The sequence below is a fragment of the Pteropus medius genome, unplaced genomic scaffold (assembly GCF_902729225.1).
Source record: "Pteropus medius unplaced genomic scaffold, Ma_sr-lr_union100, whole genome shotgun sequence".
In the NCBI taxonomy this organism is placed as follows: domain Eukaryota; kingdom Metazoa; phylum Chordata; class Mammalia; order Chiroptera; family Pteropodidae; genus Pteropus; species Pteropus medius.
The window spans coordinates 856246-878739 of record NW_024343578.1 but is presented as its reverse complement, the minus strand read 5'-3'; the positions used below and the strand labels follow the sequence as shown (position 1 = coordinate 878739).

Below are 22494 nucleotides of genomic sequence, written 5' to 3'. Positions count from 1 at the left end.
TGAACACTGGGTCAGGCACCTGCTATAGGATTCAAAATAAATATTAATCAGTTGAATTCAAATGAATAGGTTTCATTTCAAGTGTATTCACTGGATAGTACATTCCTTGGATGCTGAGCTAAAAAAATGATTTTGAGGCTGTGATCATTTCTAATCAATATTATTTATTCTGACTTGAAACATTGTAAATAAATATGAATATGGAGCATAACTTGCATATTTTTGAATATTTCATAGCACTGTGCAGAGCCCCCACTTTTAATAGCTTTATGGAGATATAATTAACACATCATATAATCTCCTTGAAAAATTCCATTTAAAGTATACAGCTAAATGGATTTTTGTATGTTCGGTTATAAAACCATTGCAGTTGAATTTTAGAAAATTTTCATTACCCCTCAACAGAACCCATACCACTACCAGCCATCAACCCCGTCAGTCTTTCCCATAGCCTTTGGCAACCACTAAACTATTTTGTCTATGTTTCTTTGCCTGTTTGCACATAAAACTGGATCCTACAATATGCGGTCTTTTGTGTGACTGGCTTCTTTTACTTAACATGATGTTTTCAAAGTTTTCCATGTTGTACCATCTATTAGTAATTACTTCATTTCTTTTTAATGTGAAATAACATTCTACCTATGTATAGATTTTATTTTGTGTATCTATTCATCATCAATTCATCCATTTGGGTTGTTTCCATTTAGGGCTATTATTTATAATGTAATTGTAAACATTAACGTACAAATTTTTGTGTGGATATGTTTTTTTCATTTCTTTTGGGTACGTACCTAAGAGCAGAATTGCTGGGTCATATGGAAACTGTTTCACATTTTTAGGAACAACCAAACTGTTTTCCAAAGTGGTTGTACCACTATATATTACATCAGCAATGTATGAGGTTTCTAATTTCTCCACATCCTCATCTTATTATTGTTTGTCTTTTTTTATTATAGTCATCCTAGTGGGTGTGATGCGGTATCTCATTCTGGTTTTAATTTATATTCCCCTAAAGTCTACTAATGTTGAGCATCTTTTCATATACTTATTAACTATTTGTATATCTTCTTTGGAGAAATGTCTATTCAAGTCTTCTGCTTCTTTTTAATAGAGTTATTTACATTTTTATTGTTAAGTTGTAAGAGTTGTTTATGTATTCTGGATACTAGTACTTTATCAGATATAATTACAAACATTTTCTCCTATTTTTTAGACTGTCTTTTCTTGATGGTGTCCTTTGAAGCATAAAAGTTTATAATTTTGATGAAGTCCAACTTACCTATTTTTCTTTAGCTGCTTGTGCTTTTGGTTTCAAATCTTAAAAGGTTTTGTCGAACTCAAGGTCACAAAAAATATAACACCTGAAAATGTTATGCATTCGAAAGCATTTTTATAATTACAAAGTCCTATACAAATATAACTTACTACTCTTACCTTAAATAATCAACAATGAATCAACCTTATCCAGACCATTATACTATTAAAATATCTAGCATTCAGAATTTCTGATCATCTAACACAGATAATTTTCTACACTTATTTGGCCCTGTTTTGATAACATACCTTTCCCTCTTCTCTCCTGCCTTACTGACCATGTGTCAGCACATATTAAAGATAGATTAATTTCTACATATTAAAGATGGTTCCTTAATCTTTAGAAGTAACCTCTACACCTCTGAGGTTCATTAGGAAGCACATGAGTGGAGTGTGTGGGCTGTGCACAAACACAGTATACACAGTTAAGCCCTGCATCTCCAACAGGAAGGCTTTGTTCCTGCAGGTGGAGCAAGCTGGTCATAATATAACCTGTGTCTAAGGTGCAGGAACATCTGTTGGATTTCTGTAATCAGTTTATTGACTGGATTTAAGAACTGCGGAGCCTGTAGTTGTAATTTCTGGTCTGGGTACCACTGAAGCCCAAGAGAATGATGCTAAGAGAGTTTCAGGAGACAAGGGCATAATTCAGTTAGCATACAAAAAAAGAGGAGGGGGCGAAGCAAACCCTGGCAACAGAAGTCAGCTCCTTTTCTCTCTCAAATGATTTTGGAGAGCCCTTGTTCTGCAGATTTTGACATCAGAGACTGAGGCTCTCCTGGTCCTCCACTGGCTACTGCTCAATAAAAACACCATCTCATTCCATCATTTTGATCATTATTACTTCCTTAGTCAATATAACTTAAAGAAATAATGTTTTCAAAGATGATAAGGGGTAAAGGCCCATCTTGCTGAGGTCAGCCTTGGCAGGAGTCAACACTTTTTTTCCTAAGGTTTTATATTCTTTCAGTAAAATTGTTGCATTATTTCAAAAATTAAAATAATAAAACATTAGGTTATGCAATGGAAAGTGATTCAAGATTGCTGCCACAGATTTTCATGTATGCACTTTTAGTTGCATTCAAACTCCAAGCTGGAGTTTTAAATATTATCCAAGCTCAATATCTCCTTGAAAAATTCCAGTCCTATCCTAGGAGCCTCTTTCATTGTGTATCTTATTTTTAAAAAATCCTTTCTTATTATAAACATATAAATTATTTCTAATACCATCATGAAGGAAATGTAATGCTAAAAATTTCATATCCAATTACAATTGACCATGTGAATGTAAACAGTGTTATTATACATTGTGGAGACAGCATGTCTTAGCCACATGCTAAAAAGAATGAGAATGAAAGGAAAGGGATTTCTAGCCTAGTTGGAGGGAAATTATTTGTCTTAAGAAAAAGATAAGGTTAGGAGCCAAGGATGTGATAGAAAGTAAGGTATTGTTGCATAATTATGGGGGTGACATTTTAAAACCCCTCTCCCAGATAAATGGCCACTTATAATAGAATCTTTGGCTTTTAGCAGGATCAATTTGTTCAACCATGGAATTCTTTTATTGGTTATTTAAATGTTGTATTTGAGTGTGAGTCCCATATGAAACACTCCTTTTTCCCTTCTGTACCTGGCTCCTTTCTCTCACCTTTTAGGTCTCATATGAGCTATCTCTTCTTCCTAGAACTTCCCTCAACCCCCATGCTTTCTTCTATTCTGGATTAGATTTCCTAATATCTCCAGGACCTCCCTTATCAGAGATCTTACCTCATCTTCCTCATTCGTGCATGAGTTCTACTAGGCAGAAACCATGTCACCAGGGCCAGTGCCCTGCCCATAAAAATGCCCAGTGACTATTTGTGAAATGTGCAAAAAAGAATGCACAGAATAGCCAAAGGAGATGGCTTAGAATAGTGAAAGTCCTCTAAACCTGTCGCAAGAAGAAAAGAAAGAAGTGGGTACTTTCAAATGAAGATGAGAAGAATTTGCAGTGTAGAGGTAGTAGGGAGAATATAGAACAGGAGAACAGTCTTAAATACTCAAGGGTCATAAAGAAGGACTAAATGCTTAAGTGTCCTCAAAATGTAAAAGAACCAAAGAACAAGATGGTGAAATGATAAAGTTATTATTGTATAACAAAAGACAAACAGTTTAAGTAAGGTTCTCCGAAAAAAAAAAGATGAGTTCCCTCAGAATGCTGATGAGTAGATTTATTAAGATTAACTTATTTAATCCTCACAGGAACCCCATAGGGAAGGTAATGTCATTTATTTACATACTCAGTCAAGGTCTTAGCACAAGTAGAGTAAGTGGTAAGGCTAAGATTCAAACCTGAGTCATCTGACCCCTCAAAGCGCAGGTACTTGACCCTGAGCTAAAGCACTCATCACCCTCAATGCCAGGCAGAGGTTAAAAGACCCTTCACCAGAGCTGCTGCCGAGGAATTAGGTAGTACTACCAAGTGAGAGGATAGGCTAGATCACACAAAACATTAAGTTTCCATGATGACACTTAATTGTCACCACTTAATCTTGCTTGGCTCAAGGCCAACTGTCATCTGAAATATGATGGACATAAAGTTTATTTTGGTGTAGAACTCTAGCCTTCAAATTTACCCACCCTTCTGGGATACCTTTTCTCCCCATATTCTACTGCAGTCAGGGCTAGAATGCTGCCAAAGTTCCTGGCCCACCTATTACACCTTCTGAGTCATTCCTCTTTAGAACAACCAGATTTGAAAGCCAACCACAAGACAAAAATCTGGCTTAACCCAACTAACTCCCATGGTTACCTAGCTGAGGGAGAGAAGAGCAAAAAGGATATCTGGAAATGGAAACCATTCCACTCCTCCCTCAAATTACTAACGTTGGATGTACAATGGACAATCAAATAATCAAAACATCAAGACTAGAGTGAGCTCTGAGAAAGCCAGGACTCTGTATGAGCCATGAATAGATCAGCGTCTAGAGCAACTAGAGGTCCCTAGTTATTGATCAATAAATGACGGTTGAATTAACTAATGAACAAATGCTCTAGAGCAACCCTGCATAATTTAGTGTTGTTTTCCCAATGGGGTTGGCTTTCAAATCTGGTTGGGTTGGCTTTCAAATCTTGAGGGCAAGCAGATGTGATAATTAACAAAAATCGTGCAAGAAGCTGAGTGGATATGTTCAAGCTTCAACAGAGATTCAGGAGTCTAATCTCATTACAAGAAGAGCTTAAGCTGTTTCATTCTATGAAGTAAGCTACCATTAATCAAGATCCAAAAACCCTTAGGTGTAGAAGATGTGACCAATCACCAGTTCATGTTCACACTTTTAAAGTTGTTTGCTTTATTTCTTCAAAATCCTAGAGAGTTATCTATCGTTCAATCAAGAAGTTGATAAGAGGTCTGATGAAGAAAAGACCTTCCCTTCCAGTTATGGGTAGAAATGTCAATGATCACTAAGAGATAATGAAAACTCTACCCAAGATGTAATTATGTCAGTCCTGGAAACATTGAGTCTTAAGTGTAAGCAAGGTTGAATACAGCTGAAAATCAATTAAGAAATGTATCGAGTGCTGTTAATCCTTCTGATTTCCCTGTACAATACCATTAAATGCTCCATTTTGCTGTTTTATAGCTAGATTTAAAAATTAATTAAAATCTAAGCCTCTCCCAGGGAGTTTCAACTTTATGAGGAAAGGCCTTCATCAGAATTCTCCTTCACCTTAAAGTGTTTGTAATTTGGTGTCAAAAATGTTTATCTGAAAAAAGAATGTTTATATTGAAATACTTATGGATGAAATGATATAATATCTGAGATTTACTTCAAAATAACCCAGGGATAGGAATAGAGAAGTGTGGGATAAAAAGGAAAAAGGGTTGGCAATGGGTTGAATAATCCTGAAGTTGGGTAAAGGGTATATGGGGGTTCATTTTATTTTTGTATATAACTGACATATTAAAAAAAGGTTTAACTATAATTTATCCAAGCTCATTGGGCCATCAGTTAAGAAAGAGATGATTCTCATATTAACACTCCTTTCTGTTCCATGGAGGGACCCCCTGCTTTCAAAGGAAGAGAAACCACCACCTATCAATATCAGACTTATAGCCATATTTCATTTGGGGACTTGTGTGTGATTTGTGTGTTTTTCTCCAGATATCTGTTTGGATCCCACATTAAAGAGCAGGCTTCTCAAGGTACTTTATAAAAAATATATGACTTAGTAGGGAATTTTCAACTGATCAAAATTCTTTAAAATTCTCTTCTCCTCTAAATATAGGCATTTGATAAATTCACCTTTCCAAAAGAGAAGCTTATTTAACTTTAATATATTCTTCATTGAAAGGCCTTCTAAATAAATTAAAGTCTACACAGAAAAGGTTTGGAGCTGTTTGGGAAACAGTCGCTCCAGAAACATAAGATGTAGGCAATGCTCAAACACAACAGTAGATTACAGAAAGTTCTGTTGAAGTAAGTTGTATAGAATTTATGAGTCTACATCCCCAAAGAAAAGAAAATGACTTGAAGACCAGATGTCTAGACTACCCCTCTAGAGACTGTTACATGGATAACATTATTGAATATGAAAGAGGCTTCTTTATAAGCTTTCTAAATCAACCTGGTTTGGGGCTACCTTTTTTCAGACTAGAGGAGGCCTATATGCTAAGCCTGGACTAGTGTTAAAACTCTACTAGTGCCACAAACGCACTGGCTCAAGACCCAAGGTATTCCAGAAAGAACTATTCTGCCCGTCCAAGGTGAGAAATTATAAATGCATGCAAGCTAGGACTAGACCAGTCCTCTTCAATCAGGGGTGATTTTGCCTTCTAGGGGACTTCTGGCAATATCTGGAGACATTTTTGATGGTCACAACCAGCAGAAGGGATTGCTACTGGCATCTAGTAGGTAAAGGCCAGGGATACTACTAAACACAAGACAATCCCTACAACAAAGAATTACCCATCCCAGTGTCAATAGGGTTGCTGTTGAGAACCCCTGGACTATAGCAAGTGCCCAAACCTTCCTCCTCACAGCCCCCATGGATAAAGAAATGCAAGTGCTCATGAGAGCAAAACACAGAGCTGGCAGGAAGAAGGAAAAGGAAGGGGCACCAATCTCCACCACTCCTACAGCCAATCTAACCCATGTCCTATAAATTCAGCTTCCTACAGGTCTCTTGAAGTCTTCCACTTCTTTCTATCTTCACTGCCAAAATCTCAAGACAAGTTCCCTCTACATGGAAGACTGCAGTAGCTTCCTAACTAGTATGCCCACATCCAAATCTATCATCTGCACAAAGCCAGAGGCAGTATGGTGTAGTGGTCAAGCATTTGGCCAAACTACATGACAATCCTGAGAGGTTTGAATCTCACTTTGTTATGTGACCTTGGGCTACTTATTTAACCTCTCTTTACCTTTGTTTCCTCGAATGTAAAATGAGAATGATAACAATACTTATCTTAGAGGGTTGTTGTGAAGATTCAATAAGTTGATATTTACGAAGCACTTTAAAAGTTTCTGACACATGGTAAATACACTGTAATTGCTTTTTATTATTTTCAAATCATAATCCCATTATGTCATTCTGCTCAATGGGTTCCTTTCTTCTTAGGATAAAGATCGACAATCTGACCATGGGCCTCAAGATCCTGGATGGTCTGGCCTCTGCTACCCCTCTAGTTTTAACCAATCCTGCTTTTCCTCTTTGGTCTCTGTGGTCCAGCTACACAGGCCTCCTGTGAGTTAATGGAAGGTAGGTCATTCCCTTTTGCCACAGGACCCTCTCCTCTCGAGATAGTCTCCCCCACCTGACCGCACTCACCAGCCCCACCTCTTCACCTAATGAACTTTCACTTACCCAGCACATTACGGCTCATAGCCACATCCTTAGGGAACCCTTCTACTACCTTCAGAATGATCTCACTGCTCCATGAAACTTCCTCTTGTGTACACTTATCCCAGCTGTAATTCTGCATTCAGTTTTCTAATCCTTTGATTGGACATCAGATTGTTCACTCATTCTCTCAATAAATAGCATTGCCCAGAATGATTTGTTTTATGAATGAGCCAATGACTGTACAAATAACTGAATCAACGAAGAGTGCTTAGCTTGTACCTGTCCAGAATGCTGCTTTATAGCATTTGCTGCTCGAAGTTGCAATGCGTTTAGCTTTATGTAGACCCCAAATGCTCTGAGCTTGGCTGAAAGAAGGCTACCCATGGCCTGGAGGTAGCTGACTTGTAGTCTAGCCAGGGCCCATGAAAATGCTCTCTTTCCTTCCACCTCAAGAACCTCTTCTTTGCTCAGTCAAAACAACTTGCCCAAGCCTGAAGAATAAGGGAGAGATTTTTTTTACCTTGTATATGGCAGGACTAGGGGTCTGCTTTCACTAATCCTAACACTGATGCTGACTCTGGGAACATCAGCCCCACATCTTTAGGTCAGAGCTGCCGCAGTCATTCATGTTGAAGGGTCATTTGGAAGCCAATTGTTTTCAGAAAACCACAGAATGGCAGTTTTGTTTTAGTGTTTTGACTTTAGTATCAAGCAATCTGCTTCTTCTTCCAAAATTACTTAATATGGGAAATGTAAACATTTCCTAACAATGCTTTCTCAAATCATCCTATTAAATTTCACAAATGTGACCACAGCACCGTGGCCTTCTCCACTATATTGGTCTGGGTCCAGCAGGAAACAGAATCTACCATAGTTGGGTCCAATAAAACCTTAAATGAAGGGACTACAGAAGGAGAGGTGATCGGGGTTAGTGAAAGAAATAATATATGTTGAGGCACTCAGAAACTGGCAACAGTATTGCTATTGCACCTCAGGCTGAAGGGACAAAAGGAAACATGAGTTAATCCCAGTACCAGCGGAATGGATGGGGCACTGCTGCAAGGGAGCTACAGTCATAGAGAGAAGTCCCTTCTGCCAGAGACATGGCTCCAAAGCAAGAAAAGAACAGGGAAGAAATTCTCTAGCCTTTTTCTTCCCCAGCCTTCCCATCTCCTGTAGTGCCTCCTATTGGCCCCGGACCCAACCAGGAGTCAGCCAGTAAGGTAACCCCAGAAATGCATCCCATGGGGGAGGGAGACAGCTTCCTAGGGCACTGTCCTTCCTCCCAAAGAATGACAGGGGATAGGAGAGAGCAACGAATAAGCACTAGGCTTACTCAGTTCCACACTGCCATAAAGCCCTAGCTGACAGGCATCTTAGAAATGCACTGTAGGGAAAGTTTTCCAAGAAAACTTCCACAGATAGAGCCAGGAAGAGAAAGAAGCTCCAAGATTAGGGCTCATGAAGTGAACACACAAACACTAATTTCAAATCAGAACAGAAAAACAGCAATTTAACTTTTATCATTACTGCATGCTGGCATTAGCTGCAGTGCACTCTGCAAAGCTCTTCAAGTAAGCAAAGCATCGGGTGTGAGTAATAACAGATTCTCAAAGTTGGCCACAGTCTCCTGCAGGTTCAAATTAAGAGCCCAGGGATATTGGCTTAACCCAAAGATCAAGTCAAACACTGCTTTTCAATTTTCACCATCGGCTGGTTCCCAAATTCCATGACTGGAAAACAAAAGACTTTGGCCACACTTGACTGGCAGCTTGGCTCCAGGTCACAGTTCTCGATTGCTTTCTTCCTGGGGTATTGAGTGGTCTTCCCTTCAACACCTCATTCTCCAGGCAAGATTGCCAGAGGCAGCCCCTTCTCTGCCCCCAAACATGTGCATGTGCATGTGCACGCGCACGCGCGCACACACACACACCCACACGCACACCCCTTCCAAGTGCTTGATCTGCCTCCTGCCTAATAGTCAAAATTAGAATCTGGTAAGACAATTTTATGTCAAGAAAATCCAGAAAATATTTTGAACCTCAACACTTTGTAGGGCACCGGGGTAGGGGTAGGAAAGGGAGGGGAAAGGAAGAAGAATAGAGAAAGGTAAGGGAGAGTAAAGGACAGAGGAAGAGAGGAAGAAGAGGAGATTAGATGGAAGAGAAAAAGATGAGAGTGAATAAGGTAGAGGGAAAGGAGAAAAAGAAGCTAGCAAGAGGCAGAATATAATTTTCATCAATATTCATTCATTCCTTCAACAAACTTTTATTAAATTCTTCCCAAAGACCAAGAACTAACCTCTATGCTATGCCTCAGCCTATTACCCTATAAATCTTAACTGACTTGGAGCCTTTTGTAATGTCCCCTTCCAATGAGGATGCAGATCTTGATATTTACCCTCTATATCCTAGGTATTGAGGCACTCCCTAATAATATCTGGATATATTTTATCTACTCAAAAAAGATACTACTGGGAGACAGAGAAACCACCCCATTCCCCAAGGAGGGATTTTCCCCAAGTCCTGCCCTTCACAGTCTGGCAGGAAGCTGGCATCTGGGCAACAGTCTATTTCCCACTGATGCCCTTGGCCCCTGTTCTGGCATACATTCTCCCATCTTTGCAATGTCCTCATTTTTCTTCTATCTTTTTAGCTTTAAACGACCAATGCAAGAAGTGGTTCCCTAAGAAAAGACCTAGCTATTCAGTGGGATCAGTGGGATGTGGGGAAGGAAGGAACAAATGGAAGGCAGGGACAAAGGTGGACTGAGTAAAAGGGGCATCAATTTATAGGGCTGACTAGAGGAATGGCCAATTGAGGACTGGCCGATTTCATATCCTTAATTTATAGATGGGCAAACTGAGGACCCAAAAAGAGAGAGCCACAGACTAAAGAATGATCAAATATTAGAGCTGGAAAGGACTGTGTGGTCTGTTAAGCAGTAGACATTTAATGGATCAGGTCTTTTGTATCTTAGCCGGAATTTATATCTTATAGGGAGCACAGGATCCTGGGGATTGGGATCTGAGACCTGGGTCAGTTCCAGTTGAGCTACATGGTGAGATGGAATATAGTCCCAAGAAAGCAAGCCATCTACTCAAAATGGGAAGTCCCCACGCCACCATGCCCTCTGGGGCAGAATCATGATCCTGTATGTGAAAATGCATCACGTATGAGTCCTCTCTGAAAATAAGTCAAGTTAAATTAGAGATGAGACCCAACAAAGCTTTATTTTCTTCTCTAGTTTAAAAAACAAGTCTTAACAAAAGGAAGCTAATTATGGGTTTCTCAACTCTGGCACTATTGGTATTTGGGGCTGCATATTTTTGTTTGTTTGTTTTGTTTTGGAAAAGGCTATCTTATGCATTGTAAGATGTTTAGCAGTATCCCTAGCCTCTATCCCTAGATGCCAGTGGCATCTCCCCTCCAGTTTTAACAACCAAAATGTCTCCAGACTTCTCCAAATGTCCCCTAGGGGGCAAAACACGCCCCCTGCCCCCCGCCCCGCAAAACACACACACACTCCAAGGAGAACCACTGCTTTAGAGAATCATAGACTATTAATAAGGTCATCTGGGTCCCAGAGCCCTGTTCACAATTGGAAATACCAGGTCAGGCTGGTCTCAGCTCACTCAACACTAACTGACAGATTCAGGCTATGAACTCAAATCTTGAAAGCCCTGCTCACTGCACCAGAGATTTCTTGTTTCAGGACTTGATATATGACCCTGGTGATTGCCCCAGTCCTTGCCTCCTAGGGCTAAACCTGACAGTAGCCCCCACAGCGTTATATCAAGTATTTAACAAAATTCCTCCAAAGGATGTTGCTCTTGGATTAGAAGAAAGGACCACAACTGCCCCCTTTTGCCTTGCCATGCTTTAGAAAGTTAGAAGGCCTTACATTTTTCTTTCTTTTTTTTTTTTTAAGTGGTTGACCTTCACTAGCCCCCATGGAACTGCTGTGAGTATGGAGATAACATGAAGTATGGTACTTGGAATTATTTAAGCTCTATGATTCACAAGCATTTAGATTATTTAACTACTAATTATGATTATTTAAGCTGAAAGATTATACTGCTCTAGCTCAGAAAATGTTTGTATTTCCATTAAAAACCACCAGGCCAAGGGCCCTTTTGACTGACAGTTTTCACTATTAAAACTATACATTCAGTGCATGTTTTTGGCCAGAAGACAGTGTGTTCCTTATTTTATTTTAGGATAAGGAAGCTGACTTCAAAGGCCTCCTCCAGCTAGCTCTCTTCATGCCCCCTTCCTACCCACCATCACCCCAGCCTGCTGTCCTGCTCCCCAGTGGCAGGTTGGAAGAACCACCTATCTGTTCACTGCCTTCAACTATTTAATACAAAGTGGTTCTGCCATTCCCAGACTTGAAATTCTTACAATGACATCCTGAGTTCTGTACAATGGTTAAGATGATGGGCTATCTTGTCAAATAGACCTGTATTTGAGTTCCAGGTATCTGAGCCTCAGTTTCTGTATCTACACAGTGTGGATAACAACATTCTCCATCTCACAGGAGGTGGCAGCAATGTGTAGCCTCTGCCTGACATGTAATAAGCATTTAGTAAATGTTCACTGGTAATTAACATTACCAGTGAATAGTATGCACTGAATAGTACATACGCCTGGGCTAGCTTAATTCTTTGAAGGCTTTTTAATCAGAGATAGTACATTCCTTACAGCGGGGAGAGTGAAAAGCTCTTGATACTACCTGACGTGGAATTTAACCACTGATTCCCTATAATGATTTGTGAGACATGTCTCTGCTTAGCTCATATATTTGCATCTAGAGTTTATAAAAAATAAATTCAATGTATAAAAATACAGGGAAATTCTATTGTGGTCCTATTAGACAGAGCAGTGTATTAAACCAAGCAGTTATTTTTGGCTTTTGGAAATAGTTTCTGATTTCAATTAGTGTTCCTCAAGGGAAGAAAAAATATTCCAACATTGCCTAAATGTTACCCATATTTCAGGTCATTTATTTAGTGGAATTATGGATAGAATTCCACATTGGAAGGAATTGTGGAGATCACCTTGCCACCTTCTCTCTGGATATAGGAATTCCCTCTATAGCACCCAGAGAGGTGATTTTCTACCCCACGGGACTTGCTGATAAACTTTAGGAGCCACCTCAAAAGGCTACAGTGTTCCTGCTGCTACAATGTTCCACAAAGCACCAGAGGAAAGTCTTCCTCTTCTTATGTTCTACTCCCCAGCTCTAGCACAATCTTCTGCAGCAGCATAAGTTAAGTCCACTTTTTTGCTTACATACCATCCCTTTAATAGTTGAAAGAAGGATTCGACTTTCTGTCTTCTATAGGCCTAATGCTCCTCACCCATCAGCTATCCCAACCATGATGAGATTTTTCCTCAACCTGTTCATTCATCACATGACTTGCCCAGAGTTTACCATCCCTGGTATGCAGAGATGAACTCAATATATACGGGATATACATGCATACGAGTAAATGTCTGTTAGAAATACTATCTCTAAAGGTGTAGATGCAAAGATTTTTAAATACTCAGTGAGATAACATATCAGTTGGCACATTTTTTCATACTTTGTTTATTTCAACAAAGACTGCTAATTGTTCCCAATATCCCTTTACCCCTTCTCTTCCTTAGTACTGGGTTCCTTGAATGTTAACTGGACATAGAGCTACCCAGCTAAAGGTTGTAGCTAAATGTGATCATGTAACTTAAATGGTGGCCAATGAGCCCCTTTCCCTGCACTAGTTCATGCACCGACTTAGAATGTAAGCTCCAGGAATAAAGAGATTTATGCCCTTTCTCTTCACTTAGAAGAGTGCTTACTTAGATCAGTGCCTAAGGCACAGAACAGTCCTTGCATGTAGTAGATACTCAACAACCATTTATTGAATGAACTGTTAATTGACTCAGATGGCAATGAATGGTATGTGCAATTTAAAGGACAAAGAGGTTCTTTTCTCATTTCTCCTTTCTGCTGGCTGGAATGTGCATAGGATGGAGGAAGCTGAGGTAAAAATCTTGTATCATGAAGTGGAAGCCATACGTCGAGAATGGCAAAGCATCAAAAGAGGAGTGTGGGTTCCCCATACTCCACAGCTACTTGTATGAGCTTCTGGAATGTGAGATTTTCTGTTTTTGCATTTGAAGCTAATTAGACCATTCCACTATTTTAAAGTTATTTTCTTTGTAGTAAAGTTTTATTTACCTATCATAAGCTTTGTGTACAGTCTTTCTCTCCTACTAAAGGCTCTAAACCACCAACTTCAGTGTTACAAGAGAAATAGAAATCATGAGTGGTAAGCAACGGTTCATTCATGTGACTGCTGTAGCTCAAGCCAGAGTCGATGCTGAATGAGCAGTTGTTCATGATATTTATTCTCTCTCTTTCTGCTACCTGTTCTCAATCATGGCAGGTAACTTAGAAAGCTGCAAAAAGCTTTATCACTATTCTAGCTGATTCAATTTACTTTTAGCGCAGAGCAGGTAATAAATAGTGACAGACCAAGACATCCTAGGACACATTACTATAGTATTTAATATTTGTTCAATTGGACATGTCAAACTTTTTCTAAACAAACCATTGGTTAGAGAAAAACTTCATTATAGCTCCCATAAAAATTGTTGAAAGAGTAAGGCCAACTGAAATTTGAAGATAGAATCAGTGCTAACTGTAATGGGTTTACTTTACTTCTCATATATTAATGTAACATAACTATACATACATAAACATATATATGGCCTTTTACCACTTAAAAATAACTTTCTCGTAAATGTATAATTCCATTCAATCCCCATAACATCTCTGTAAGATGGTATAACCCTGTAACAACTGAGTTTATCAATTTTAAGTAACAGTTGCCTTCAAAACTCCTTTCCCAGTCTCCATTTATCCTGTCCAAATTGCCAGGCACTTAGGATTCCTCTCTAAAGAAATGTGATTTGTCTTTTCTCATGTTGGCATGAAGTAAAGAATAAATTGATTATATCATTTTCTGCACCCTGCCTCTCCTTTGAAGGGTACTTACCTAATGAGTGGGTCTCTCAAAAAGAAGCCTAGATCAAAGAGGCCAGCAGGATAATGCTTTGGAATAAGCTGCTGCCTTACCTCACTATAACTTCTTAAAATAGCTCAGTGTATACAAAGGCTTTCAAGGCTATCTGGAGAAGATGTCTAAAATGTAACGATTCCCAGGAAATTAAGATAGATCTCACAACATCATCAGATGGGTTAAAAATGTAGAGGTCCCCTTAAAATTTTTATATAACATAAGCACAAGAAATCACCACCAAAAAAAAGTCTAAATTCACACTTTAAATTATATAACTATTAACCAGCTCTCAAAACCTTTATTCATTCAGTATTTAATACTAAATGGAACATATCAGTTAGCATGCCTGTTTGCCTACTAAATTACTATGCAAGTTTAAATTGTCTGAGCAAATGCACACAGATTTTAAGTACAGTATCTCATGGCCTTCAGTTCCTTTTAGCCACAGATATCAAATTTACCTGCCACAAATTAAATAATTGAGCTTTGGTTACTGGAATGTAAGCCTATTAACCAGCATTAAAAAAACCAAACATATAGAATGATGTTCTTAATATTATTTTATAAAATCCCTTTTAAGTAGGAGCAAATGTAACAAAGATGAACCACATCTTCTCCAGATAGCCTTGACATGTTTTAGCAAGAGGTTTTAGATATTTTTTAAGTTAAAGAATAATCTTATACACAAGGTTAAGTGAATATTATGTTCTTCTATGAAAATATATGGTAGGGAAATGTTAGTTCCTTCCAGTATAGGAATAATGACTAGCAGTTATCAAATAGCAACCAATAAAGATAGAGCTGAAGAAAAGGCTGTTGAGGAGAAGAAGGCTACATAAAATATATAAGCCCTCTTTTGTCTTTAGTTCCTAAAAGGTTTCTCAGAATATAGGATAGTACGTTGCATTTTCCATGTCCCTCTTTACCTAAAATAAACATGAGGGTCCTTACCTTTGGAAATAGCTTTCTAAGTGGGCATCCAAACTTTTGTTAAACAAGAAATTACTTTATTCATCTATCTATTTATTTATTTACTTATTTATTTGTTCATTTTCTGAACTCACATCACTAAAACGCAAGTTTGATCAGGTGAGAGATTTTTCTATTTGTTTACCTAGACCACTACCTGCCACATGGTAGAAGTTTGATGAATATTTATGAATTTTTAAAATATTCATCCCTTTATTCCTCACTTATTTAATGCCTACCACATGACAGGTTCCAGATATCCAATATTAAAAAGAATTCCACATTAAATAAAATATAACCAACTCATGAGAGAGATTTAAATTCGAGAAATGAACTGGTATTTTCTCACTCTAAATTCAGTCTAAATTTAAACTAAGAGGATAATTCCCTGGTCTACCAAAGAAGAATGGCAGGGGAAAACGTAGACTAGTATGGCACAAAACAAACTCTGGTTAAAAATGAAACAGCTAAGTTGTAGGTGTAGCTATCAAAAGGCAGCACAAGGGATCTTTGTAAGGATAAAACAGTGTTGTATCTTGACTTTGATGGTGGTTACACAGATCTATCCATGTTGAAATTGCATATAACTAAATGTACACACACACACACACACACACACACACACACACAAATGAGTAAATGTAAAAACCAGAAAAATCAGAATAAAGATGATAAATTGTACCAATATCAATTTCCTGGTATAAAATATGTTATAAATATGTAAGATGCTACCATTGAGGTAAAAGAGTGAAGTGTACAAGAGACCTCTCTCTACACTTGCATGTAACTGTATATCAATCTATAATTATTTAAAAATAGTTAACAAAATAAAACAGCAGGATGCTTATCAAAACATTCTTTACATTAGCAAAACAGTGGCATGAAGATAAATGTCTAATAAAGAAATGAACCTATATGACAATATACTAATTAAAAATAAGATAATTCTATGTTTGTGACATGGAGGGTATTTACCATTCAGAAAACAAAAGCAGCAGGATTTGCAAAATATAAAAATATGATCCAATTTTGTTAAAAAATAAAGTTCATTTGTAAAGGTATACACTAAAATGCCATCAGTGTTTTTCTCTGCATGGTAGGACCATAGGTGATTTGTTTTTACTAATTTTGCTCCTTCATGTTCCTTTTTTCCCTAAAAAAAAATATCACTCAAACAAATATCTAAAAGGTTTTCTGTCCTCTGGATGGGTTCAGTTAAATTCTGTGTAGCTCTGGACATAAACCAAGACAAGTGGGTAGTTCACATGGAAAGCCATTTCAGTTCCATGTAAGGATGAATGAGCTACCTGCAAGAGTTAGGGAACATGAACCACCACCTTATGAAGCTATGCCTACCAAAGTAAATGGTGTTCATCAGGGCCTGGTGAATTCCTTAGTAATTATGTGGATGGGAGTCTGGCTTATGCAGGCTGTGAGGTTGGACCAAGCTGCTTTCCAATTCTAAAACTGCCATTTGATTATTCAATTAATTTAAAAGACATCACCTCTCATTCTGAAAGCCCCTTTTACAATTCAAATCACTTTTACACATGTTGATTTATATTAATTTCAGTTCAATGTTTTTTTAAATTTCCTATAACAATTATATAGAGTCGACAGGGCAAGTATTATCACTTCCATGACACTGAAAATAAAACGAAGGCAGCCAGAGAGTGATCTCCTGTTAAGAGTGAGTTAAGAGATCACAGATCTCCTAACTCTGGACTCATGGCCCCACCTGTCTCTCCTCTAACAACACAGAGCCTCTCCCTTCACACCGGGAATTGGAAACTGGGTAGACTTGGCCTAACGTTGCTTGCATGATGCCTGCCAGTTGAAAGAAAACCAACAAAGCTTGTCACACTTACGTTGGCACACTTATGTTTACTGGGCTGTCAAGTAACCAATATGTCGACTCAGTTTAAAAATCCAAGAGGCTGATGATCTAGTTGGGGTTCTCAGTCAATGTAATTACCCTGTACCTATGTCCCCATAATCTTGGGAAGAAGGCCATAAGTGGGGCTTCTGGGCCAGTTAAATAGTGAATGGGGTCCATACTGAGCTTAATGAAATGAGGCTTTGTTACTTTCACCAAAAGAATTAACAGAGGAATTTTGTATTTATTTTGCAGTGGCAGCAGATTAAGCACTTCAGCAATAATGTGGCAATTGACCAAAAGAGGTCATAGTTAGGTACTATCTGAAATCATGAAATTAAGTAGGAAAACATACACACGGAAAAGGTTTATATGTCTTAGAAAGATAAACCCAAATTTTAGATAAATGATACTCTTCACAAAGTATACTAAACGATGACATATTTGCATTGGCTGATTGTGCCATTTATACACATATATCATTCTCTATGTGCCAACCACTCCTTTAAATGCCTTTCCTCAGAATCACCCCAGGAAAGTCCTTACAGGAGGAAACTGGAGGGTCAGTGATAGTATGGTCATTTCCCTCAAGTCACCCAGCCACCGGAGAGAAGCAACAGGATTTCATGTCAGGTCTGATGACTACTAAATCAGTATGTTTCACCATTACTTGTTCTCTCAAAATGCTGAAAGAATATGCTCTTTTTAGAAATAGGAATGAATGAAAGTTTCCTTAAAACGGCATAATAAATCACTCCAGGAGATAAAGAGTTAACTTGGCAACAGCTAGAGAGCAATGAAACTAGGCTGAACTTGTCACATAATAACACACAAGAAGGCAGAAGCGAATGGAAAAGAATAAAGGCTGTTGAAATCAATGTACTGGTATTGTTAAAAAATTATTGATCAAGATGATAATGTCATAGATGCTTGAAATACTTTGCTTTTCAGCTACATAAAATCCAGTCTTAACATTCAATCTATTTATTCATTCAACAAACAATTCCTGAGTACCTACCATATGCCAAACACTGTTCAAGACAATATGATTAGTGCACTGACTCAAATAACAAAAGTTCTGAGCTTGGTGGTGTTCATCACATAAGCTCCATGAGAAAATGAGATAGTAGAAAAGGAACATGAGGTAGAAGATTTTGGTTTTAATCCCATCCTGATGGCCTTAAGCAAATTACTTGAAATTTCTCTGAGTTCCCTCACCTCTAAACTGAGGATAATAATATCTGTTTATATTATACCATCTTTTATTAGGAAAAATGTGAGTTTATATAGAGAGTTTATATGAAAAAAATTACTATTCTTTGGTCTTAGAGAAACTGAGGTAGTTGATGAGGAATAAAAGTTTTGTTCTCATTATTAAATCTTTCAAAATATTTCATTCCATATTTTCCATGATCTAAGCTCTCTGAGTTTAATGTTAACCATGTGTAAGACTTGCGAGGTCAGGATAAGGTCATTCTTCCATACCTAGCCACCAATTTCAAAGTCTATGTTATAGGCTTAACATGCCATAATTATGTGTGTTTCCCTTTATTGTGCAAGGAAGTGGATTTAAATTATATCTTAGTGATTATTTCATTTTTAAACTTATATAGAGAGATGCTACTTCCTGTCTACTTCTTCAGAAACAGATCAATAGCAATTGATTATTTCTAAAATTTTTGAGTAATTTTCTTTGCTGTGTTCTTCCATGATGATATTATTTCATTGTAAGAACAAAATAAGATATAGGTAGAGATGAGTGTGTCCTAGGCCCACAGGAATGACCACTGCCCAGCATGTAGCCACACTTTATTGATTAAATCAAAGAAAAGTGATTGGTCCATCCACTTACCTACCCTTCTCCAGGAAGGGGTAGGGGGTATGAGAGGATTTCTAAGCCTGTTTTTATCAGCCCAGCAAATCAGAGTCTTGCTTTCTAAACAAAGAGGTACTAACCTTGAGACTCTATGAAAGCCAAAACAAGCCAGGCATTGTACACAAGTGAAAAGAATATAATTAGCAAGGTTATAGTCACAATTAGGAAATACCTCCTCAGAAAAGTTTCCACTTAACTCTAAACAGTACTCAAATTACCATTGTGCTTAACAAGGCCTCTGTCTCTTGTCCTGCTCAGACCTTTGTGATAGACCTATGAATAACAGTGCCATCCACAAAATACAGATATATAAAATCTAATGCTAGATAATTTTTTGAATAAAAGATGTAAAAAATGTGCAAATTGGAACATGGAAGCTATAACTTAAAAAAATAAGAAGTGTAGCTCCCAAAATGACTAGTCAAGCTAAATTACTCTTTCTCCCAGCTCTTTCTTCATCTTCTCCAGCCTTCTTTTTCGCATCCCAAAAGCAAAACTAGAAAAGAGTAACTAGGAAAGGAAAAATGGGTACTCACTTCATTTCTAGGATCTCCTCTAGCTGTTTCCTCCTTTCTATTCGGAGGTTGGCCAAGTGTGCTTCTTTTTCAGCCAGAGATTGCTGTGTGGAGGTGAGGCGTGCCTTGGTGGTATCCAGTTCCTGTCTGGTCTTCTCTAGTGCATTCATCAGTTCTTCTATCTGAAAGGCATATAGAATGAGATGTGTTATTTCTCCTTCATTTAAACACAAGGCATTCCTTGTTAGAATGCGTTCTTACAATAGACACAAAGAAATCATAGCCATCCTTGAACTGGGCACTGTACCTTATAGTCCATTCTTTTTGTCTCTGGTTAAAAACAATTGTTTCAAACATAAGAAAAGTCCAATTTCTCCAAGATTCTTATTCAACTGGATTGTCTAATAATCTTTAAACTATTTAATATATTTATTATAAGTAAAGGGTGAGTGACTTGACCCAATTTCAACCTGTATTTGGCAAAAATCTAAGATGCTGTTCCACAGTTGGTAGAAGGCAACACTCAAAATACATTTTGCCCAGCACAATATACTTTTGTGTGTAGGCCCCAGAGTATTCTGACAGGAAGTTAATCTACGTGTTTCAGATTTATTCATGTTTTAACCTATCACAGCCATATTTGGCAAAAGTGATTTGATGTCCAAGGGATCTCAGAAGCCTCTGTTCACCTCACCTCCCTGCCTCACATTCAGGAAGCAAAGTTTGGCCAAAGGTAAACAGAACTCCAGCCACAAAAGGTTCAAGTTTGGTTTGCCCCTGAAGTTTGAGAGAGTTCTAAACTCGAAATAAATGACATGTAACTTTTATAGGGTGCTAATACACCATAGAAAAAAGCCAGACTATCAAATATCCAGGGTTTTCAGCCAGGTCCCAAAAAAATTGGACCAGGAAGTCGCAAGGCAAGGCCTTATCCTCCTCGAACCATTGAGGACTTTTAAAAACCAAAACACAACAAAGAAGGCCAGTATTTATAGTTCTGTTCCAGAGACTTCCGTGGAGAAAGCTGGTAGAATGTCTTCCCTTGCAAAGATGCAGGCTGCATCTATCCTGCTGATTTAAAATCATGGAAGTTCCAGGAAGTTTCTAGATTCCAGAGTTTACGTTTGGGATTCCTAGCAACCCCTTCCAGCTGAACTTGGCAGAATGGGATCATCCATCACTAAAGTCAACAGAACACACTTCAAAATGTGTCAGTGACATGTTAAGTTCCAATTCATAAAGACTTTCTACACAATTTCTGTAGCTTTACATGAAATTTATTCAGAATAAGCCTTATAGTTCACATCCAAGGTAAATTACAGGCTTTTAAAATTCAGAAAACCCTCCATTTTTCCCTGATAGAAAGAAGGGACTTGATGACCATGTAATATAACTCAAAGCCCAAAACAAAAACAGTTTTAAAAGCAAGGAATATAAAAGTAAACCTATGAAAGTCATAGAACCACACCTGTTTAATTGGAAAATAAATAACATTATTCTTTAACTTATATTTAAAATACAATCATTAACTTTTTAGTTTCTCATATAAGTTCATAGAACACCATGAATATGACTAGAAGATATTATACAAAGCAATACTTGGTGAGGCTGAGGCAGTTTTCATTTTTCCTCCTTTTCTCCCTGTTTTCGATATATTCAATAAAAATGTAAAAAAATCAGGAGGGGTCCAAATAGTGGCATAGGAAGACCTTGAGCTCACCTCCTCCCACAAACACATTGGCTCTATACCTACAGACAGAGCAATTCCATGTGAAGAATTGAGGGGTGACTAAACAACTCTGCATAACAAATGAAAGACCACATAGAAACAGGTAGGAGAGATGGAGACACGGTACTGTGGAAACTCCCCACCCCCAACACAGTAAAAAATTGGTGATTTAAAGGACACCTAGACTAAACATGAAGGAAATCAATTTACTAACTCTAGAGCATCTGAAAAATGGGGTAGAGGAACTGTAGGAACTCTTTCTGGGTTGGAGGCACTGGAGAGTACTATCTGTTTTGTTCCCCCACCACACTGATTGCACAGGCAGGAATTAATCAAAGAGCTCTAGCTGCTCGCCAGGGCTGTATCAGTGCATCCCAAGTCTCAAGCCCCAGGCCCAAACCAGCTCCACAGCTTGTCCTGGGACTCTCCGTGGCTTGCATGCACTCCAGCAATAGCTCCTTGACCCAGCCCATGACCTATGCTGGCTTCAGCTACAGATTCTGGCCAGTGAGGTTTACTCTCAGGACTCCCCACAGCCTGCTCCAACTATAACTGAGGCAGTCCAGGTGTGGCTTTCCCTGAGACACCTTGTGGCTCACAGCTGCTCCAGCTCCAGCTTCAGGCCCCAATGTAGCTTTCCCCAGGGACTTCCATTGGCCTGAGACTGCTTCAGCTAAAGTTCCAACCCAGGCACAGCTTGGGACTCCTCATGGCCCATTCCAGCTACAGTTATAGCCAACCTGCCCAAGTGGCCCCAGCATGGCTTGCCCCAATGGCCTGAGTCAGCACCAGTTCCAGCTCCAACCAGTCTGTAAAACAATATCTGGCATACTCAGTTTACAAAGAGGAGCTCCTATGCAAGGTTACTCATTCAAAACTGAGGTTCCTATTTCACCTAACTCATAGATAAAAGCACAGAGAGATAGCCAAAATGAAGAGACATAGAAATAAGTTCCTCATAAAAGAACAGAACAAAATTTCAGAAAAAGAGCTAAATGAAACAGAGAGAAACAATCTACCAGATGAAGAATTCAAAACATGTTTATAAGATGATCAACGAACTCAGGAAAATAGATGAACTCAGTGAGAACGTCAAGAAAGAGACAGAAAATATAAAAAATAACCCATCAAACCTGAAAAATACAATGACTAAAATGAAAAATACATTAGAAAGAATCAACAGAAGATGAGATGATTCAGAAGGCCAAACAATGACCTGGAAGGCAAGATAGTGGAAATCACAGAATTGGAACAACAAAAAGGAAAAAAAGAAAAGAAAGAAAAGAGAAAAAGAAGGAAGGAAGGAAGGAAGGAAAGAAGGAA

The 22494-nt window shown here is 38.3% G+C and overlaps 1 protein-coding gene across 18 annotated transcripts in view; it reads right to left on the bottom strand.

Annotated features, from left to right (window-relative positions):
- The window catches only part of ERC2 (ELKS/RAB6-interacting/CAST family member 2), a 907956-nt gene that overhangs the window by 334503 nt on the left and 550959 nt on the right, over window positions 1-22494 (bottom strand). For 17 of the 18 annotated variants that reach the window (XM_039867403.1, XM_039867394.1, XM_039867401.1 and 14 more), the window contains exon 13: window positions 19464-19624. In XM_039867403.1, the coding sequence (XP_039723337.1) occupies window positions 19464-19624 (161 nt within the window). Of the gene's footprint in view, window positions 1-1299; window positions 1362-19463; window positions 19625-22494 lie in introns of those variants that run through there. The other variant, XM_039867411.1, reaches the window with a different exon arrangement.